Raw genomic sequence first — 18,570 nt, 5'->3', positions numbered from 1 at the left:
CAAGAAGCCCCTCTAAATAAAATGAAGGTTTCAAGGACCCCCACAAAATAAAATGGGGGTTTCAAGGACCCCCACAAAATAAAATGAGGGTTTCAAGGAGCCCCACAAAATAAAATGTCAGTTTTAAGGAGCTCCATGCAAGAAAATAGGGGTTTCAAGAAGCCCCTCTAAATAAAATGAAGGTTTCAAGGACCCCCACACAATAAAATGTCAGTTTCAAGAGGCCCCACGAAATAAAATGTCAGTTTTAAGGAACTCTGTGAAATAAAATGAGGGTTTCAAGGACCCCCATGTAATAAAATAGGGGTTTCGAGGAGCTCCATGCAATAAAATGGGGGTTTTAAGGAGCCCCACAAAGTAAAATGAGGGTTTCAAGGAGCTCCATAAAATAAAATGGGGGTTTTAAGGAGCCCCATGTAATAAAATGTCAGTTTCAAGAGGCCCCACAAAATAAAATGTCAGTTTTAAGGAACTCTGTGAAATAAAATGAGGGTTTCAAGGAGCCCCTCAAAATAAAATGAGGGTTTCAAGGAGCTCCATGAAATAAAATTAGGATTTCAAGGAGCTCCATGCAATAAAACAGGGGTTTTAAGGAGCCCCATGTAATAAAAAGTCAGTTTCAAGGAGCCCCACACAATAAAATGTCAGTTTTAAGGAGGTTTGGGAAATAAAATGGGGGTTTCAAGGAGCCCCACGAAATAAAATTAGGGTTTTAAGGAGTTTCACAAAATAAAATGAGGGTTTCAAGGAGCCCCATGCAATAAAATGTCAGTTTTAAGGAGATTTGGGAAATAAAATGGGGGTTTCAAGAAGCCCCACAAAATAAAATGGCAGTTTTAAGGAACTCTGTGAAATAAAATGAGGGTTTCAAGAAGCTCCATAAAACAAAATGATGGTTTCAAGGAGCCCCATGTAATAAAATGGGGGTTTCAAGGAGCCCCACACACTAAAATGTCAGTTTCAAGGAGCCCCTCAAAATAAAATGAGGGTTTTAAGGAACCCCATGTAATAAAACGTCAGTTTCAAGAAGCCCCACACAAGAAAATGTCGGTTTTAAGGAGGTTTGGGAAATAAAATGGGGGTTTCAAGGAGCCCCATGAAATAAAATTAGGGTTTTAAGGAGTTTCACAAAATAAAATGAGGGTTTCAAGGAGCCCCATGCAATAAAATGTCAGTTTTAAGGAGATTTGGGAAATAAAATGGGGGTTTCAAGGAGCCTCGCTAAATAAAATGAGGGTTTCAAGGAGCTCCATGCAATAAAATGTCAGTTTTAAGGACGTTTATGAAATAAAATGGGGGTTTCAAGGAGCTCCACTAAATAAAATGTCAGTTTTAAGGAACTCTGTGAAATAAAATGAGGGTTTCAAGAAGCCCCTCTAAATAAAATGAAGGTTTCAAGGACCCCCACAAAATAAAATGGGGGTTTCAAGGACCCCCACAAAATAAAATGAGGGTTTCAAGGAGCCCCACAAAATAAAATGTCAGTTTTAAGGAGCTCCATGCAAGAAAATAGGGGTTTCAAGAAGCCCCTCTAAATAAAATGAAGGTTTCAAGGACCCCCACACAATAAAATGTCAGTTTCAAGAGGCCCCACGAAATAAAATGTCAGTTTTAAGGAACTCTGTGAAATAAAATGAGGGTTTCAAGGACCCCCATGTAATAAAATGGGGGTTTCGAGGAGCTCCATGCAATAAAATGGGGGTTTTAAGGAGCCCCATGAAATAAAATGAGGGTTTCAAGGAGCTCCATGAAATAAAATAGGGTTTCAAGGACCCCCACAAAATAAAATGGGGGTTTCAAGGAGCTCCAGGTGATAAAATGGGGGTTTTAAGGAGCTCCAAATCATAAAATGAGAGTTTTAAGGAGTTTCAGGAAATAAAATGAGGGTTTCAAGGAGCCCCCCTCAATAAAATGACATTTTTAGGGAACTCCATGCAATAAAATGTCGGTTTCAAGGAGCCCCACCCAATAAAATGTCGTTTTCCAGCCGCCCCCCACCACACAACGAAGCTTTCAAAGACCCCCCGGACCTCAGGGCGGTTCCCCGGGGGTCTCCCCATTTTTGGGACCCCCCCGGGGTGGGGGGGGGGGTATTTTTGGGCCGAAATCTCACCTTATCGTACCAGCAGCGGATGCTGAGCTGCCCGCACAGGCAGTTGGAGGAGGAGCAGTCGTCCTGGCACGTGCAGTGCTGGGGGGGGGGCAAAAAAGGGGGGGGGCTTCAGGACCCCCGAAACACATCGTCCTCCCTCCCCAAATCCCCCCAAAACCTCCCCAAAACCATTGTCACCTCCGGAAAAAGGTAATTTCCCCCCCCAAAAAATGCAATTTCCACCAAAAAAATGTAATTTCCCCCCCCCAAAAATGCAATTTCCACCAAAAAAAATGCAATTTCCACCGAAAAAAAAATATAATTTCCACCAAAAAAAATGTAGTTTCTCCCCAAAAAATGTAATTTCTCCCCCAAAAATATAGTTTCCATCAAAAAAATATAATTTCCCCCCAAAAAGTGTAATTTCTCCCCCAAAACTGTAATTTCCACCCAAAAAAATATAATTTCCACCAAAAAATTGTAATTTCCCCAAAAAAATGTAATTTCTCCCCAAAAACAAAAATATAAATTTCCCCCCCAAAAATGTAATTTCCACCAAAAAAATGTAGTTTCCACCAAAAAAATGTAATTTCCCACCAAAAAAAAAGTAATTTTCCCAAAAAAAACATAATTTTCCCCGGAAAAATGTGATTTCCTCCAAAAAAATGTACTTTCCCCCAAAAAATATAATTTCCTCCAAAAAAATGTAATTTTTCCCCAAAACAAAAATATAAATTCCCCCCAAAAAATGTAATTTCCACCAAAAAAATGTAATTTCTCCCCAAACCACCCCACTTTCCCCAAACCTGCTGCCACCCCTAAACCGCTGGGACCTAGGGACCCAAAGCAGGACCTAGGGACCCAAACCGGGCGTTTTTGGCCCCAAAAGACCTGCAGGTGGGTGATGCTGTAAATATAATTTCCCCCAAAAAATATAATTTTCCCCAAAAAATATAATTTCCCCCCAAAAATGTAATTTCCTCCAAAAAAACGTAATTTCCACCAAAAAATGTGTAATTTCCTCCAAAAAAACGTAATTTCCACCAAAAAATGTAATTTTCCCCCAAAAATGGTAATTTCCCCCCAAAAATGGTAATTTTCCCAAAAAATGTAATTTCCCCAAAAAACAAAAATACAATTTCCCCCCAAAAAATGTAATTTCCCCCCAAAAATATAATTTCCAGCAAAAAAAAACCATAATTTCCCAAAAACCCATTGTTTCTCCCCAAACCACCTCACTTTCCCCAAACCTTCCTCCGCCCCGAAACCACCGGGACCTGGAGACCCAAACCGGTCGTTTTTCGCCCCAAAGACCTGGAGGTGGGTGATGTTGTGGTCGATGTTCATGGTGGAGGTCTCGCAGTTTTCGGCGATGTATTTGTAGTCGCTGGGGCACGGCTCCTCGTCCACCGCGTTCACGCACGGGATCGGCACGTTCTCGTAGCCACGCGCCACGTCCCTAAATTTGGGGGGCGGGGAGTTATTTTGGGGGGTCAGGGAATTATTTTGGGGGTTTGGGGGTTATTTTGGGGGATGGGGGGAGATATTTTAGGGTTGGGGGTTATTTGGGGGGAGATTTGGGGTTATTTTGGGGGTTTTGGAGTTAATTTTGGGGGTAGGGGATTATTTTGGGGGATTTTAGGGTTATTTTTTGGGTTGGGGGTTTAATTTTCGGGTTGGGGGGATTATTTTGGGGGTCTTGGGGTTATTTTGGGGGTTGGGGGAGGTTAATTTTAGGATTGGGGGGCTTACTTTTGCGGTTGGGGATTATTTGGGAGGTTTTGGGGTTATTTTGGGGTTGGGGGGTTAATTTTGGGGTGGAGGGGGTTAGTTTTGGGGGGTTCGGGTTATTTTTGGGGTTGGGGGGTTATTTTGGGGGTTTTGGGGTTTATTTTTTGGGTTGGGGGTTTAATTTTTCGGGTTGGGGGGATTATTTTGGGGGTTTGGGGGTTATTTTTGGGTTGGGGGAGGTTAATTTTAGGATTGCAGGGGGTTAATTTTGGTTGGTAGGGGTCATTTTGGGTTGGGGGGTTAATTTGGGGGTTTTGGGGTGATTTTTGGGGTTGGGGGTTTAATTTTGGGGTTGGTAGGGGTTATTTTGGGGTTGGGGGTTATTTTGGAGGGGTTTGGGTTTATTTTGGGGGTTGGGGGGTTAATTTCTGGGGTTCAGGGGGTTAATTTTGGGGGGTTTGGGGTTATTTTTGGGGTTGGGGGCTTATTTTGGGGTGGATGTTAAATTTTGGAGTTGGGCGATTAATTTTGGGTTGGTAGGGGTTATTTTGGGGTGGGGGGGGGTTATTTTTGGGATTGGGGGGTTGTTTTTGGAGTTCGGGGGCTTATTTTGGGGATGAGGGATTAATTTCGGGTGGGGGGGTTATTTTGGGGGTGGGGGATCCCACCCCAAAACCCCCAACACCCCCCACAATGCCCCCAGGACCCCCCCACACCCCCTTTACCCCCCCAAACCCCCTCCCTCCCCCCCCAACCCCCCTCTTACTCCCCCAATTCCCCCCCTAACCCCCCCAATTCCCCCCCTAACCCCCCCAGGACCCCCCCCAACCCCCCCCAGGACCCCCCCCAGGACCCCCCCCCCCCGCCCCCCCCCACCTGCAGACGATGCGCTCGGTGTGCAGGGGGCGGGCGCTGGCCCCCTGCCGAATTTTTCGGTGCAGCTGCAGGGCCACCCACACCTCGGAGCGCTCGGGGGTCAGGTCCAGGGGGGAGTCCCCCTCCTTGTTCCGCACCTCGGGGTCGGCCCCCCGCGACAGGAACAGGCTGGGGGGGGGCAAAAGGGGCGATGGGACCCCCCCAAAAAAAGGAGCCCGGAGCCAGCATCACCAGGAGCCCCCCAAATGTGTCCAGAGGGGAGGGGGGCTCTGGGGGAGCATCTTGGGGACCCCCCCAATACCTTGGGGACCCCCCCAGTATCTTAAGACCCACCCCAGTATCATGGGGACCCCCCCCAGTATCTTAAGACCCCCCCCCAGAATCTTAAGACCCCCCCCAGAATTATGGGGACCCCCCCCAGTATCTTGGGGACCCCCCCAATACCTTGGGGACCCCCCCAGTATCTTAAGACCCCCCCCAGTATCATGGGGACCCCCCCCAGTATCTTAAGACCCCCCCCCAGAATCTTAAGACCCCCCCCCAGAATTATGGGGACCCCCCCAGTATCTTGGGGACCCCCCCAATACCTTGGGGACCCCCCCCCAGTATCTTGGGGACCCCCCCCAATATCATGGGGAGCCCCCCAGTATCTTGGGGAACCCCCCCAATACCTTGGGGACCCCCCCAGTATCTTGGGACCCCCCCCAAGTCCCCCCCCGCGACAGGAACAGGCTGGGGGGGGGCACACATGGTGCTGGGACCCCCCCCCAAAAAAAGGAGCCCGGAGCCAGCATCACCAGGAGCCCCCCAAATGTGCCCAAAGGGGAGGGGGGCTCTGGGGGAGCATCTTGGGGACCCCCCCACTACCTCAAGGACCCCCCCAGAACCTTGGGGACCCCCCAGTATCTTGGGACCCCCCCAGAACCTTGAGGACCCCCCCAGTATCTTAAGACCCCCCCCCAGAATTATGGGGACCCCCCCCAGTATCTTGGGGACCCCCCCCAATATCATGGGGAGCCCCCCAGTATCTTGGGGGACCCCCCCAATACCTTGGGGACCCCCCCAGTATCTTGGGACCCCCCCCAAGTCCCCCCCCGCGACAGGAACAGGCTGGGGGGGGGCAAAAGGGGCGATGGGACCCCCCCCAAAAAAAGGAGCCCGGAGCCAGCATCACCAGGAGCCCCCCAAATGTGCCCAAAGGGGAGGGGGGCTCTGGGGGAGCATCTTGGGGACCCCCCAATACCTTGGGGACCCCCCCAGTATCTTAAGACCCCCCCAGTATCATGGGGACCCCCCCCAGTATCTTAAGACCCCCCCCCAGTATCATGGGGACCCCCCCAGTATCTTAAGGCCCCCCCCCAGAATTATGGGGACCCCCCCAGTATCTTGGGGAACCCCCGAATACCTTGGGGACCCCTCAGTATCTTGGGGACCCCCCCAGTATCTTAAGACCCCCCCCCAGAATTATTGGGACCCCCCCCAGTATCTTGGGGAACCCCCCGAATACCTTGGGGACCCCCTCAATACCTTGGGGACCCCCCCCAGCATCATGGGGAACCCCCCAGTATCTTGGGACCCCCCCCCAATATATTGGGGAACCCCCCCAAGTCCCCCCCATGACAGGAACAGGCTGGGGGGGGGCACACGGGACAATGGGACCCCCCCCAAAAAAAGGAGCCCGGAGCCAGGGTCCTGGGGAGCCCCCAGACTGAGCCCAAAGGGGAGGGGGGCTCTGGGGGAGCATCTTGGGGACCCCCCCAATACCTTGGGGACCCCCCCAGTACCTTGGGACCCCCCCCCACTACCTCAAGGACCCCCCCAATACCTTGGGGACCCCCCCCAAAATCATGGGGAACCCCCCAGAACCTTAAGGACCCCCCCCAAGAAACTTGGGGACCCCCCCCAAAATCATGGGGGACCCCCCAGATACCTTGGGGACCCCCCCAGTATCATGGGGATCCCCCCCAGTATCTTAAGACCCCCCCCAAAATCATGGGGAACCCCCCAGAACCTTAAGGACCCCCCCCAAGAAACTTGGGGACCCCCCCCAATATCATGGGGAACCCCCCAGTATCTTGGGACCCCCCCAATATATTGGGGAACCCCCCCAGGACCACCCTGTGACAGGAACAGGCTGGGGGGGTGGGACACGGGAAAATGGGACCCCCCCCAAAATAGAGGGGACCCCCCCCAGACCCCCAAAGACCCCCCTGGATCCCCCCAGCCCCCCCCTTTACCAGCAGACAGGCCCCAAAGCACCCCAAGGACCCCCCCATCCCCATCATAGCCCCCCAGGACCCCCCCAAAACTCCAGAGACCCCCCCCTCAGACCCCCAGGACCCCCCCCCAGACCCCCAGGACCCCTCCAAGACCCCCCCAGATCCCCAAGGACCCCCTGCCATCCCCCTAACCCCCCACGCCCCACGCCAACCCCCCAGAGACCCCCCAAGCCCCCCCCCAGACCCCCAGGACCCCCCCCAGAACTCCAGGGACCCCCCAGACCCCTAAAAACCCCCCCTGAATCCCCCCAGCCCCCCTTTACCAGCAGACAGGCCCCCAAAGCACCCCAAGGACCCCCCCAAACCCCATCATAGCCCCCCAAGACCCCCCCCAAAAACTCCAGAGACCCCCCCCTCAGACCCCCAGGACCCCCCCAGACCCCCAGGACCCCTCCAAGACCCCCCCAGATCCCCAAGGACCCCTGCAACCCCCTAACCCCCCCCCACGCCCCCCCCCAGCCCCCAGGGACCCCCCCAAGCCCCCCCCCAGACCCCCAGGACCCCCCCCAGAACTCCAGGGACCCCCCAGACCCCCAAAGACCCCCCTGAATCCCCCAGCCCCCCCTTTACCAGCAGACAGGCCCCCAAAGCACCCCAAGGACCCCCCAATCCCCATCATAGCCCCCCAAGACCCCCCCCCAAGCCCCCCCAATCCCCCCCCAGCCCCCCAGGACCCCCCCCAAGCCCCCCAAGTGCCCCCCCAGAGCATCCCAAAGCCCCCAGACCCCCTTTTAGCAGCAGACAGGCCCCCAAAGCACCCCAAGGACCCCCCCAATCCCATCATAGCCCCCAAGACCCCCCCAAACCCCCCCCAGCCCCCCCCCAAGCCCCCCGCCCTACATGACGCAGTCGTGGTAGCTCTCGCGGGCGGCGATGTGCAGGGGGGTGTCCCCGTGGAAGTTGACGGCGTGGAGGTCGCACTGCGCGTTCAGCAGCACCTCGGCGATCTCGGCGCTGCCGGTGAACGAGGCCCAGTGCAGGCAGATGTTCTCCTCCTGCGGCACCCCCAAAATTATCGGGGGGGTCCACACCACGTTTATGGGAGCTGGGGGGCTCAAAACCCCCATAAAGGGGAGTTGGGGGCTTGAAACCGACTTTAGGGGGCTCAGAACCCCATAAAGGGGAGTTGGGGGGACTTGAAACCGACTTTAGGGGGAGTTGGGGGCTCGGAACTGACTTTATGGGGAGTTGGGGGGCTCAAAACCGCCCCAGGGGCTCAAACCACCTTTATGGGGAGTTGGGGGGCTCAAAACTGCCTTTGGGGCTCAAAACCACCATAAAGGGGAGTTGGGGGGGCTTGAAACCGACTTTAGGGGGAGTTGGGGGGCTCAAAACCACCATAAAGGGAGTTGGGAGGGCTCGAAACCACCATAAAGGGCAGTTGGGGGGCTCAAAACTGCCTTTGGGGGCTCAAAACCACCATAAAGGGGAGTTGGGGGGCTCAAAACCCCCATAAAGGGGAGTTGGGGGGGCTTGAAACCACTTTTATGGGGAGTTGGGGGACTTGAAACCGACTTTAGGGGGAGTTGGGGGGCTCAAAACCACCTTTAGAGGGTGGGGGGGGGCTTGAAACCACCTTTAAGGGGAGTTGGGGGGCTTGAAACCACCTTTATGGGGAGGTGGGGGGCTCGAAACCACCTTTACGGGGAGCTGGGGGGCTCAAAACCCCGTAAAGGGGAACTGGGGGGCTTGAAACCACTTTTATGGGGACTTGGGGGACTTGAAACCGACTTTAGGGAGTTGGGGGGCCTTGAAACCACCTTTAAGGGGAGTTGGGGGGCTCAAAACCCCATAAAGGGGAGTTGGGGGGCTCAAAACCACCATAAAGGGGAGTTGGGGGACTTGAAACCGACTTTGGGGGAGTTGGGGGGCTTGAAACTGCCTTTAGGGCTCAGAACCACATAAAGGGGAGTTGGGGGGCTCAAAACCCCCATAAAGGGGAGTTGGGGGGACTTGAAACCACTTTTATGGGGAGTTGGGGGACTTGAAACCGACTTTAGGGGGAGTTGGGGGGCTCAAAACCACCTTTAGAGGGGGGGGGGGAGCTTGAAACCACCTTTAAGGGGAGTTGGGGGGCTCGAAACTGACTTTAGGGGGAGGTGGGGGGCTCGAAACCACCTTTACGGGGAGCTGGGGGGCTCAAAACCCCCATAAAGGGGAACTGGGGGGGCTTGAAACCACCATAAAGGGGAGTTGGGGGACTTGAAACCGACTTTAGGGGCAGTTGGGGGGCTTGAAACTGACTTAAAGGGAGTTGGGGAGCCTAGAAAACCACCTTTATGGGGAGTTGGGGACTTGAAACCGACTTTGGGGGGAGGTGGGGGGCTTGAAACGAGGCCCAGTGCAGGCAGATGTTCTCCTCCTGCGGCACCCCCAAAATTATCGGGGGGGGGGGGTCCTGAACACCCCCGGGGGGCTCAAAACCGCCCTTGGGGGGCTCAAAACCACCATAAAGGGGAGTTGGGGGGACTTGAAACCACTTTTATGGGGAGTTGGGGGACTTGAAACCGACTTTAGGAGGAGTTGGGGGGCTTGAAACTGACTTTGGGGGGAGTTGGGGGGCTCAGAACCACCATAAAGGGGCAGTTGGGGGGGCCTTGAAACCGACATTAGGGGGAGTTGGGGGCTCAAAACCGACTTTAGGGGCAGTTGGGGGGCTCAAAACCCCCATAAAGAGGAGTTGGGGGGACTTGAAACCACTTTTATGGGGACTTGGGGGGCTTGAAACCGACTTTGGGGGGAGTTGGGGGGCCTTGAAACCACCTTTAAGGGGAGTTGGGGGGCCTCGAAACCGCCTTTAGGGAGCGCGAAAACCCCTTTAGGAGGTTTTGGGAGCCTCCAAACCGCCCCAGGGGGTCCCAAATCCCCCCAGGAGGGTCCCAACCATTCCCAGGGGACCCCAAATCCCTGGGGGGGCTCCCCAAACCCCCGGGGGGGCTCCCCGAAACTCACATTATCGGTGAGGGTGACGTCGGCGCCGCGCGTCAGCAGCCGCCGGATGACCTCGATGTGCTTGTGCTCGGCCGCCCAAATGATGGGGGTCCACCCGCCGTTATCCTGGGGGGGGGTCAGGGGTCAGAAGACCCCCCCCAAAATTTTTGGGACCCCCCAAAATCACCCCCAAAAAAAAACCTGGGCGTTGACGTCCACTTGCCCGGTGGCCAGCAGGAGGTCGACCATCTCCAGGTTGCCGTTTTTGGCCGCGTGGTGGAGGCAGGTGGAGCCGTCCTCCTCCTTGGGGGGGCCGAATTATGACGTCCTAAATTTGGGGACGAGGTCCCGAATTTGGGGATGACGTCACGGGGGGGGGGGGGGCTCACCTTGCTGTAGACGCAGCCCCCCCGCCCGCACCATGTAGCGCGCCGCCTCCAGGTGGTTGTTGGCCACCGCCTCCATCAGCGGCGTGCGGCGCAGCTTGTCCGTCGCGTTGATGTTGGCCCCCGCCTGCGGGGGGGGGTCCCCCAAATTTAGGGAGCACCCCCCCAAATTTGGGGAAATCCCCCAAAATAGAGGGACCCCCCCCAGATCCCCAGGGATCCCCCAGAGCCTCCCAAAGCCCCCTGAACCCTCCTTTAGCAGCAGATGGGACCCCAAAGCATCCTCAAGACCCCCCCCAAGACCCCCAGGACCCCCCCCCAAATTTAGGGACCCCCCCCAAGTTGGAAGGATACCCCAAATTCCAGGGGGAACCCCCCAAAATAAAGGGTCCCCCTCCAGAGCATCCCAAAGCCCCCAGATCCGTCCTTTAGCAGCAGACGGGACCCCAAAGCAGGCCCAGGACCCCCCCCAAGACCCCCCCCCAAATTTAGGGACCCCCCCCAAATTTAGGGACCCCCCCCCAAATTCGGGGGGAACCCCCAAAATAGGGGAAGCCCCCCAGAATAGAGGGACCCCCCCCAGAGCCTCCCAAAGCCCCCAGATCCATCCTTTAGCAGCAGATGGGACCCCAAAGCACTCCCAGAACCCCCCCCAAAATTCAGAGACCCCCCCCCAAATTTAGGGACCCCCCCCAAATTTGGGGAAATCCCCAAAATAGGGAAGCCCCCCCAGAATAGAGGATCGCCCCCAGATGCACTGGGAACCCCCCAAGGATCCCTATAGCAGCAGACCGGACCCCCCCAAAACTTCCGGGGACCCCCCCCCAAATTTAGGGAGCACCCCCCCAAATTCGGGGAAATCCCCCAAAATAGAGGAACCCCCCCCAGATCCCCAGGGATCCCCCCAGAGCATCCCAAAGCCCCAAGATCCGTCCTTTAGCAGCAGACGGGACCCCAAAGTACTCCCAGGACCCCCCCCCAAATTTAGGGACCCCCCCAAATTCGGGGGAAATCCCCCAAAATAGGGGAAGCCCCCAGAATAGAGGGATCGCCCCCAGATGCACAGGGAACCCCCAAGGACTCCCTCTAGCAAAAGACAGGACCCCAAAGCACCCCAGAACCCCCCCCAAAATTTCAGAGACCCCCCCCCAAATTTAGGACCACCCCCCCAAATTTGGGGAAATCCCCCAAATAGAGGGACCCCCCCCAGATCCTCAGGGATCCCCCCAGAGCATCCCAAAGCCCCCAGATCCATCCTTTAGCAGCAGACGGGACCCCAAAGTACTCCCAGGACCCCCCAAAATTTCAGAGACCCCCCCCCAAATTTAGGGACCCCCCCAAAGTTGGAAGGATACCCCAAATTCCAGGGGGAACCCCCCAAAATAAAGGGTCCCCCCCAGAGCATCCCAAAGCCCCCAGATCCATCCTTTAGCAGCAGATGGGACCCCAAAGCAGCCCCAAGACCCCCCCCCAAGACCACCAGGACCCCCCCCCAAATTTAGGGACCCCCCAAATTTCAGGAGAACCCCCAAATTCCGGGGAAATCCCCAAATTCCAGGGGAACCCCCCCAGAATAGAGGGATCGCCCCCAGATGCACAGGGAACCCCCCAAGGACTCCCTATAGCAGCAGACCGGACCCCCCCAAAACTTCCGGGGACCCCCCCCCCAAATTCAGGGAGCACCCCCAAATTTTGGGGAAATCCCCCAAAATAGAGGGAACCCCCCCCAGATCCCCAGGGATCCCCCAGAGCATCACAAAGCTCCCAGATCCGTCCTTTAGCAGCAGACGGGACCCCAAAGTACTCCCAGGACCCCCCCCAAAATTTCAGAGACCCCCCCCCCCAAATTTAGGGACCCCCCTCAAATTCCGGGGGGACACCCCCAAAATAGAGGGACCCCCCCCAGATCCCCAGGGACCCCCCAGCCCATCCCCAAAGCCCCCAGCCCCCCCTTTAGCCCCAGATAACCACCCCCCAGCCCCCCCAAAACCCCCCCAGCACCCCACAAAGCCCCCCAGGACCCCCCCAAGACCCCCCCAACCCCCCAGGACCCCCCACGACCCCCAACTGCCCCCCAGGACCCCCATTTGCCCCCCAGGACCATTTTGAAGCCCCCAGCTCCCCTTTAGCCCCAGAAAACCACCCCCCAGCCCCCCAAAACCCCCCCAGGACCCACAAAGCCCCCCCAGGACCCCCCCCAGGACCCCCCCAACCCCCCCAGGACCCCCCCAGGACCCCCATTTGCCCCCCCCCGGCCCCCCCACCTGCAGCGGAGGTGGCAGATCTCCAGGTACCCCTTTTGGGCGGCGGCGTGCAGGGGGTGCGCTTGCTCTGGGCGTCGCTCTGGAAATTGGGGTCCAGGTTGTCCACTGGGGGGGGGGGGGGGGTAAAATTTGGGGAGGGGGGCGTTAAATGAGGGGGGGCTTCAGGGAACCCCCCCCCCAAAATTAATAAAGGGGGACTCACGGAGCATCAGCACCACCTTCTGCAGCTCCCCCTGCTTCACCGACAGGTAGAGCTGGCGCGGGTGGAAGCGCAGCTTCTTGCGCCTGTGGGGGGGTGGGGGGGGTACTGGGAGAACTGGGAGGCACTGGGAGGGGGTGGGGGGTGTGGGGGGGCCGGGGAGGGGCTGGGGGGATTGGGAGGGGGTGGGGGGGCCCAGGGCAAGTGGGGAGGGGATGGGGGAGGAACTGGAAAGGATGGGGGGGTACTGGGAGCATACTGGGAGCACTGGGAGGGACTGGGGGGGTGGGGGGGGGACTGGGAGGAGGTTGGGGGGGCCAGAGCAACCGGGGAGGGGAGGGGGGGGACTGGAGTGATGGGAGGTGGCACTGGGAAGGATGGGAGGGTACTGGGAGCGCTACTGGAGGCATACTGGGAGCACTGGGAGGGACTGGGAGGGGGTGTGGGGGTGTGGGGGGGGACTGGGAGGGGTTGGGGGGGGCCCAGAGCAAGTGGGGAGGGGATGGGGGGACTGGGAGTGATGGGAGGATACTGGGAGCATACTGGGAGCACTACTGGGGGCATACTGGGAGCCCCCAGCAGCTCCCAGAACCAATGGAAGGAACGGGGGATGGATTTTGGGGGCATTTAGGGCACATTTGGGACCTATTGCTCAACCTCCTGCACTCCTAGTGGGCATTTTTAGGGGAATCAGATTTTTGGGTGGAATTCCGGGGATTTTGGGTCCGACCTGTCGGCCTCCTGCACCATTATACGGCAGTGGAAAGGATCGGGGATGCATTTTGGGGCCATTTAGGGCAGATTCGGGCCCAACCCCTTTCCCTCCCACACTCCTAAGGGACATTTTTTGGGGGGATTGTATTTTTGGGTGAAATTCCGGGGGTTTTGGGTCCGACCTGTCGGCCTCCTGCACCACCAGGGGGGATCAGAAAGGACTGGGGATGAATTTTAGGGCTGTTTAGGGCAGATTCGGGACGAATCCCTTTCCCTGCTGCACTCCTATTGGGCATTTTTTGGGGATGGGATTTTTGGGTGAAATTCCGAGGATTTTGGGTCCGACCTGTCGGCCTCCTGCACCACCAGAGGGGATCAGAAAGGACTGGGGATGGATTTAGGACCATTTAGGGCAGATTCGGGCCGAATCCCTTTCCCTCCCTCCCTCCTAAGGGACATTTTTTTGGGGCAACAAATTTTTGGGTGAAATTCCGGGGATTTTGGGTCCGACCTGTCGGCCTCCTGCACCATTATACGGCGGTGGAAAGGATCGGGGATGCATTTTGGGGCCATTTAGGGCAGATTCGGGCCGAATCCCTTGCCCCCGCACTCCTAAGGGGCCTTTTTTTGGGGATTGTATTTTTGGGTGAAATTCCGGGGATTTTGGGTCCGACCTGTCGGCCTCCTGCACCACCAGGGGGGATCAGAAAGGATTGGGGATGGATTCTGGGGCCATTTAGGGCAGATTTGGGCCCAATCCCTTGCCCTCCCTCCTCCTATATGTTTTTTTTGGGGGGATGGGATTTTTGGGTGAAATTCCGGGGATTTTGGGTCCAACCTGTTGGCCTCCTGCACCACCAGGGGAATCAGAAAGCATTTGGGATGGATTTAAGATGGATTTTGGGGCCATTTAGGGCAGATTGGTACCCATTTCTCAACCTCCCACACTCCTAAGGGACATTTTTAGGGGAGAACAGATTTTTGGTGAAATTCCGAGGATTTTGGGGCCGACCTGTCGGCCTCCTGCACCACCAGGGGGAATCAGAAAGCATTTGGGATGCATTTTGGGCCATTTAGGGCAGATTCGGGCCCGACCCCTTACCCTCCCTCCCTCCTAAGGGACATTTTTGGGGGGAACAGATTTTTGGGTGAAATTCCGAGGATTTTGGGTCCGACCTGTCGGCCTCCTGCACCACCAGGGCCTTTCAGGAGGTCTCGGGCGGGGCCGGGCGCCAGCCCCCGTGCCGAGAGGGCGGCCCCCGAGGGCAGGGTGAGCGCCGGCCCCCCCGAGCTGTCGATGGGCTCCGCGCGGGGGTCCGGGGGGGGGCGCGCCCCTCACCCTGCCCCCGCATCCGGGCGCTGGGGGGGGGGGGGGAGAGGGGTCAGGGACCCCCCCCAAAAATGCAAGATCCCCCCAAATCGCTTGAGAGCCCCCTGAGCTATTGGGACCCCCCCCCAAAACCCCAAGACCCCCCCCAAGCCATTGGGACCCCCCCAAAAAACACAAGACCCCCCAAATCCCTTGAGAACCCCCCCAAACCCCAAGACCCCCCCCCAAAATCCCTTGAGACCCCCCAAATCCTTTGAGACCCCCCCCCCAAGCCCTTGGGACCCCTCCCCAAAACCCCAAGACCCCCCCCCAAAGCCATTGGGACCCCCCCAAATCCCTTGAGACCCCCCCAGGTGGTGGGACCCCTCCCCAAAACCACTTGAGACCCCCCCCAAAATCCTTTGAACCCCCCCACGCCATTGGGACCCCCCCCCAAAACCCCAAGACCCCCCCAAATCCCTTGAGAGCCCCCCAAAACCCCAAGACCCCCCCCAAAATTCCTTGAGAGCCCCCCCAAAACCCCAAGACCCCCCCAAAATCCCTTGAGAGCCCCCCAAATCCTTTGAGACCCCCCCCCCACGCCATTGGGACCCCCCCCAAAACCCCAAGACCCCCCCCCGGAGCCATTGGGACCCCCCCCAAATCCCTTGAGACCCCCCCCAGGTGGTGGACCCCTCCCCAAAACCACTTGAGACCCCCCCCAAAATCCTTTGAACCCCCCACGCCATTGGGACCCCCCCACAAACCCAAGACCCCCCAAATCCCTTGAGAGCCCCCCAAAAACCCCAAGACCCCCCCCAAAATTCCTTGAGAGCCCCACCAAAACCCCAAGACCCCCCCCCCAAAATCCCTTGAGAGCCCCCAAATCCTTTGAGACCCCCCCCCAAGCCCTTGAGACCCCTCCCCAAAACCCCAAGACCCCCCCCCAAAGCCATTGGGACCCCCCCAAATCCCTTGAGACCCCCCCCAGGTGGTGGGACCCCTCCCAAAACCACTTGAGACCCCCCCCAAAATCCCTTGAGCCCCCCCGAGCCCTTGGGACCCCTCCCCAAAACCCCAAACCCCCCCCAATCCCTTGAGAGCCCCCCACGCCATTGGGACCCCCCCAAAACCCCAAGACCCCCCCCAAGCCTTTGGGACCCCCCCCAGACCCCCAAAACCCTTTAGGACCCCCCCCAGACCCCTTTAGGCCCCCCCAAAAAACCCTCTAAGGACCCCCCCCGACCCCTGTAGCCCCCCAAACCCCCCAGACCCCTTTGGACCCCCCCAGACCCCCCAAAACCCCCTTTTAGGCCCCCCAACCCCATTTTAACCCCCCCCCAGACCCCTTTAACCCCCCCAGACCCCATTTTAGTCCCCCCCAGACCCCTTTTAGCCCCCCCAAAATCCCCTTTTAACCCCCAAAACCCCTTTGGACCCCCCCAGACCCCTTTAAACCCCCCAAAACCCCCCTTTTTCCCCCCCCAGACCCCTTTAACCTCCCCAAAACCCCCTTTTAGCCCCCCCAGACCCCCCAAAACCCCCCTTTAGCCCCCCCCAGACCCTTTGGACCCCCCCAGACCCCTTTAAGCGCCCCCAGATCCCCCAAAACCCCATTTTACCCCCCCAGACCCCCCCAAACCCCCTTTTAGCCCCCCCGACTCCCCCCAGACCCCTTTAACCCTCCCCCAAACCCCCTTTTAGCCCCCCAGACTCCCCCCAGACCCCTTTAACCCCCCCCAAACCCCCCTTTTCCCCCAGACCCCTTTAATCTCCCCAAAATCCTCTTTTAACCCCCCAAACACCCCCAAGACCCCCTTTTAGCTCCCCCAAACCCCACTTTAGCCCCCCCAGACTCCCCCCAGACCCCTTTTTCCCTCCCCAGACCCCTTTCCCCCCCAAATCCCCTTTTCCCCCCCCAGACCCCCTTTAACCCCCCCCCAGCCCCCCAAAACCCCCTTTTAGCCCCCCCAGACCCCTTTCCCCCCCAAATCCCCCTTTTCCCGCCCCCAGACCCCTTTTTCCCCCCCCCGACCCCTTTTCCCCCCCCCAGCCCCCTTTCCCCCCCCCAAACCCACCTTGGTGTGGGCACAGCGTCGTGCCGTGCGGCGGGGGCTCTGCGCCGTGGTTCTGGGGGGGCGGCGGCGGCTCCGGCAGCCGCATTTTGGGGAGGGGGCGGCGGGGGGGTCCCGGGGGGGTCCCGTCGGCGCGGGGCAGGGTCACCTCCTGCGCCTCCGAGGCGTCCTCCCGCAGTGGGGGCAGAAAATCATCCCCTTTGAGCTGCGACACGCACCCCCGGTGGAAGCGGTGCCCGATGCGCACGTCGGGGTGGCACTCCAGGAACGTCCCCTGGGGGGGGGGCACAAAGAGGATTTGGGGGCATTTCGGGCCTTTTTGGGGTCCCTATAGGGCTTCTGGGGGGTCCTGAGGGGGCTAAAATGTGGTCTGGGGGATCTAAAAGGTGTCCTGGGTCGTTTAGGAGAGCTATAAGGTCTCTAAAGGGGGTTTTGGGGGTATTTTTGGGGTCCTGGGGGGCTTTTGGGGGGGTCCTGGGGGGCTTTTGGGGTCCCTGGGGGCTTCTGGGGGTCCCTATAGGGATTTCAGGGGGTTCCGGGGGGCCTAAAAGGTGCCCTGGGGGAGGTTTGGGGGACCTAAAAGGTGCCCTGGAGTCTTTTAGGGGCGCTATAGGGTATCCAAAGAGGGTTTTTGGGGTCCTGGGGGTCTTTTGGGGGGTCCTGGGGTATTTTGGGGTCCCTGAGGGGTCACTGGGGGGCCCTATAGGGACTTTTGGGGGGTCCTGGGCCCTAAGAGGTGCCATAGGGGAGGTTTGGGGGGCTTAAAAGGTCGTTTACGGGTGCTATAGGGTCTCTAAAGAGGGTTTTTGGGGGCCTGGGGGGCTTTTGGGGGGGTCCTGGGGGGGTCCTGGGGGGCTTTTGGGGTCCCTATGGGGTCTCTGGGGGTCCTTATAGGGATTTCAGGGGGTTCCGGGGGGCCTAAAAGGTGCCCTGGGGAGGTTTGGGGCCCTAAAAGGTGCCCTGGAGTCGTTTAGGGTGCTATAGGGTCACTAAAGAGGGTTTTTGGGGTATTTTTGGGTCCTGGGGGCTTTGGGTCCCTGAGGGTCTCTATGGGGTCTTTGGGGGATCCTGAGGGTGTTTTGGGGGTCCCTAGGGGCCTTTTAGGGCCACTACCCCTCCTCTAAACCCCCCCGTATCCCCCCCAAACCCCCCAGACCCCCCAGGACCCCCCGAAGCCCCCTCCCCAAATTCCCTGGGACCCCCCCGTGCCCCCCCCGGACTCAAAGCGGCACAGAAGCACCCCCATATGGGGCAGCAGTGGGGTTTGTCCATACAATCTGCACCCCAAATCCCCCTGTATCGCCCCAAAATCACACCATAGCCCCCCCAGACCCCCCCAGGACCCCCCGAAGCCCCCTCCCCAAATTCCCCGGGACCCCCCCGCGCCCCCCCGGACTCACAGCGGTGCAGAAGTGGCCACAGCCCGGGCAGCAGTGGTGCTTCAATGGGCACTCAGGACCCCCAAAACCCCCCAATATCACCCCAAAATCACCCCATAGCCCCCCAGACCCCCCAGGACCCCCTGAAGCCCCCTCCCCAAATTCCTTGGGACCCCCCGTGCCCCCCCGCACTCACAGCAGCACAGAAGCGCCCCCATATGGGGCAGTAGTGATACTTACCATGCAATTTGCACCCCAAAACCCCCCCCCAACCCCCCATATCACCCCCAAACCCCCCGGACCTCCCCGCAGGGCACTCACCTTCCGCATCCTGC

The 18,570-nt window shown here is 58.2% G+C and overlaps 1 protein-coding gene across 1 annotated transcript in view; it reads right to left on the bottom strand.

The window, feature by feature from the left end:
• Positions 1 to 18,570, bottom strand: part of EHMT2 (euchromatic histone lysine methyltransferase 2) — a 36,664-nt gene that overhangs the window by 6,603 nt on the left and 11,491 nt on the right. The window contains 16 exon segments of the mRNA XM_072024713.1: positions 2,114 to 2,191; positions 3,407 to 3,551; positions 4,700 to 4,867; positions 7,819 to 7,973; positions 9,931 to 10,035; positions 10,111 to 10,212; positions 10,299 to 10,322; positions 10,324 to 10,425; positions 12,562 to 12,611; positions 12,614 to 12,664; positions 12,762 to 12,844; positions 14,649 to 14,678; positions 14,680 to 14,791; positions 14,794 to 14,906; positions 16,928 to 17,130; positions 18,257 to 18,307. Coding sequence (XP_071880814.1) covers positions 2,114 to 2,191; positions 3,407 to 3,551; positions 4,700 to 4,867; positions 7,819 to 7,973; positions 9,931 to 10,035; positions 10,111 to 10,212; positions 10,299 to 10,322; positions 10,324 to 10,425; positions 12,562 to 12,611; positions 12,614 to 12,664; positions 12,762 to 12,844; positions 14,649 to 14,678; positions 14,680 to 14,791; positions 14,794 to 14,906; positions 16,928 to 17,130; positions 18,257 to 18,307 — 1,572 coding nt within the window.

Source organism: Anas platyrhynchos, chromosome 17 (genome assembly GCF_047663525.1).
Source record: "Anas platyrhynchos isolate ZD024472 breed Pekin duck chromosome 17, IASCAAS_PekinDuck_T2T, whole genome shotgun sequence".
In the NCBI taxonomy this organism is placed as follows: Eukaryota; Metazoa; Chordata; class Aves; order Anseriformes; family Anatidae; genus Anas; species Anas platyrhynchos.
This window is presented reverse-complemented; position numbering and strand designations above follow the sequence as displayed.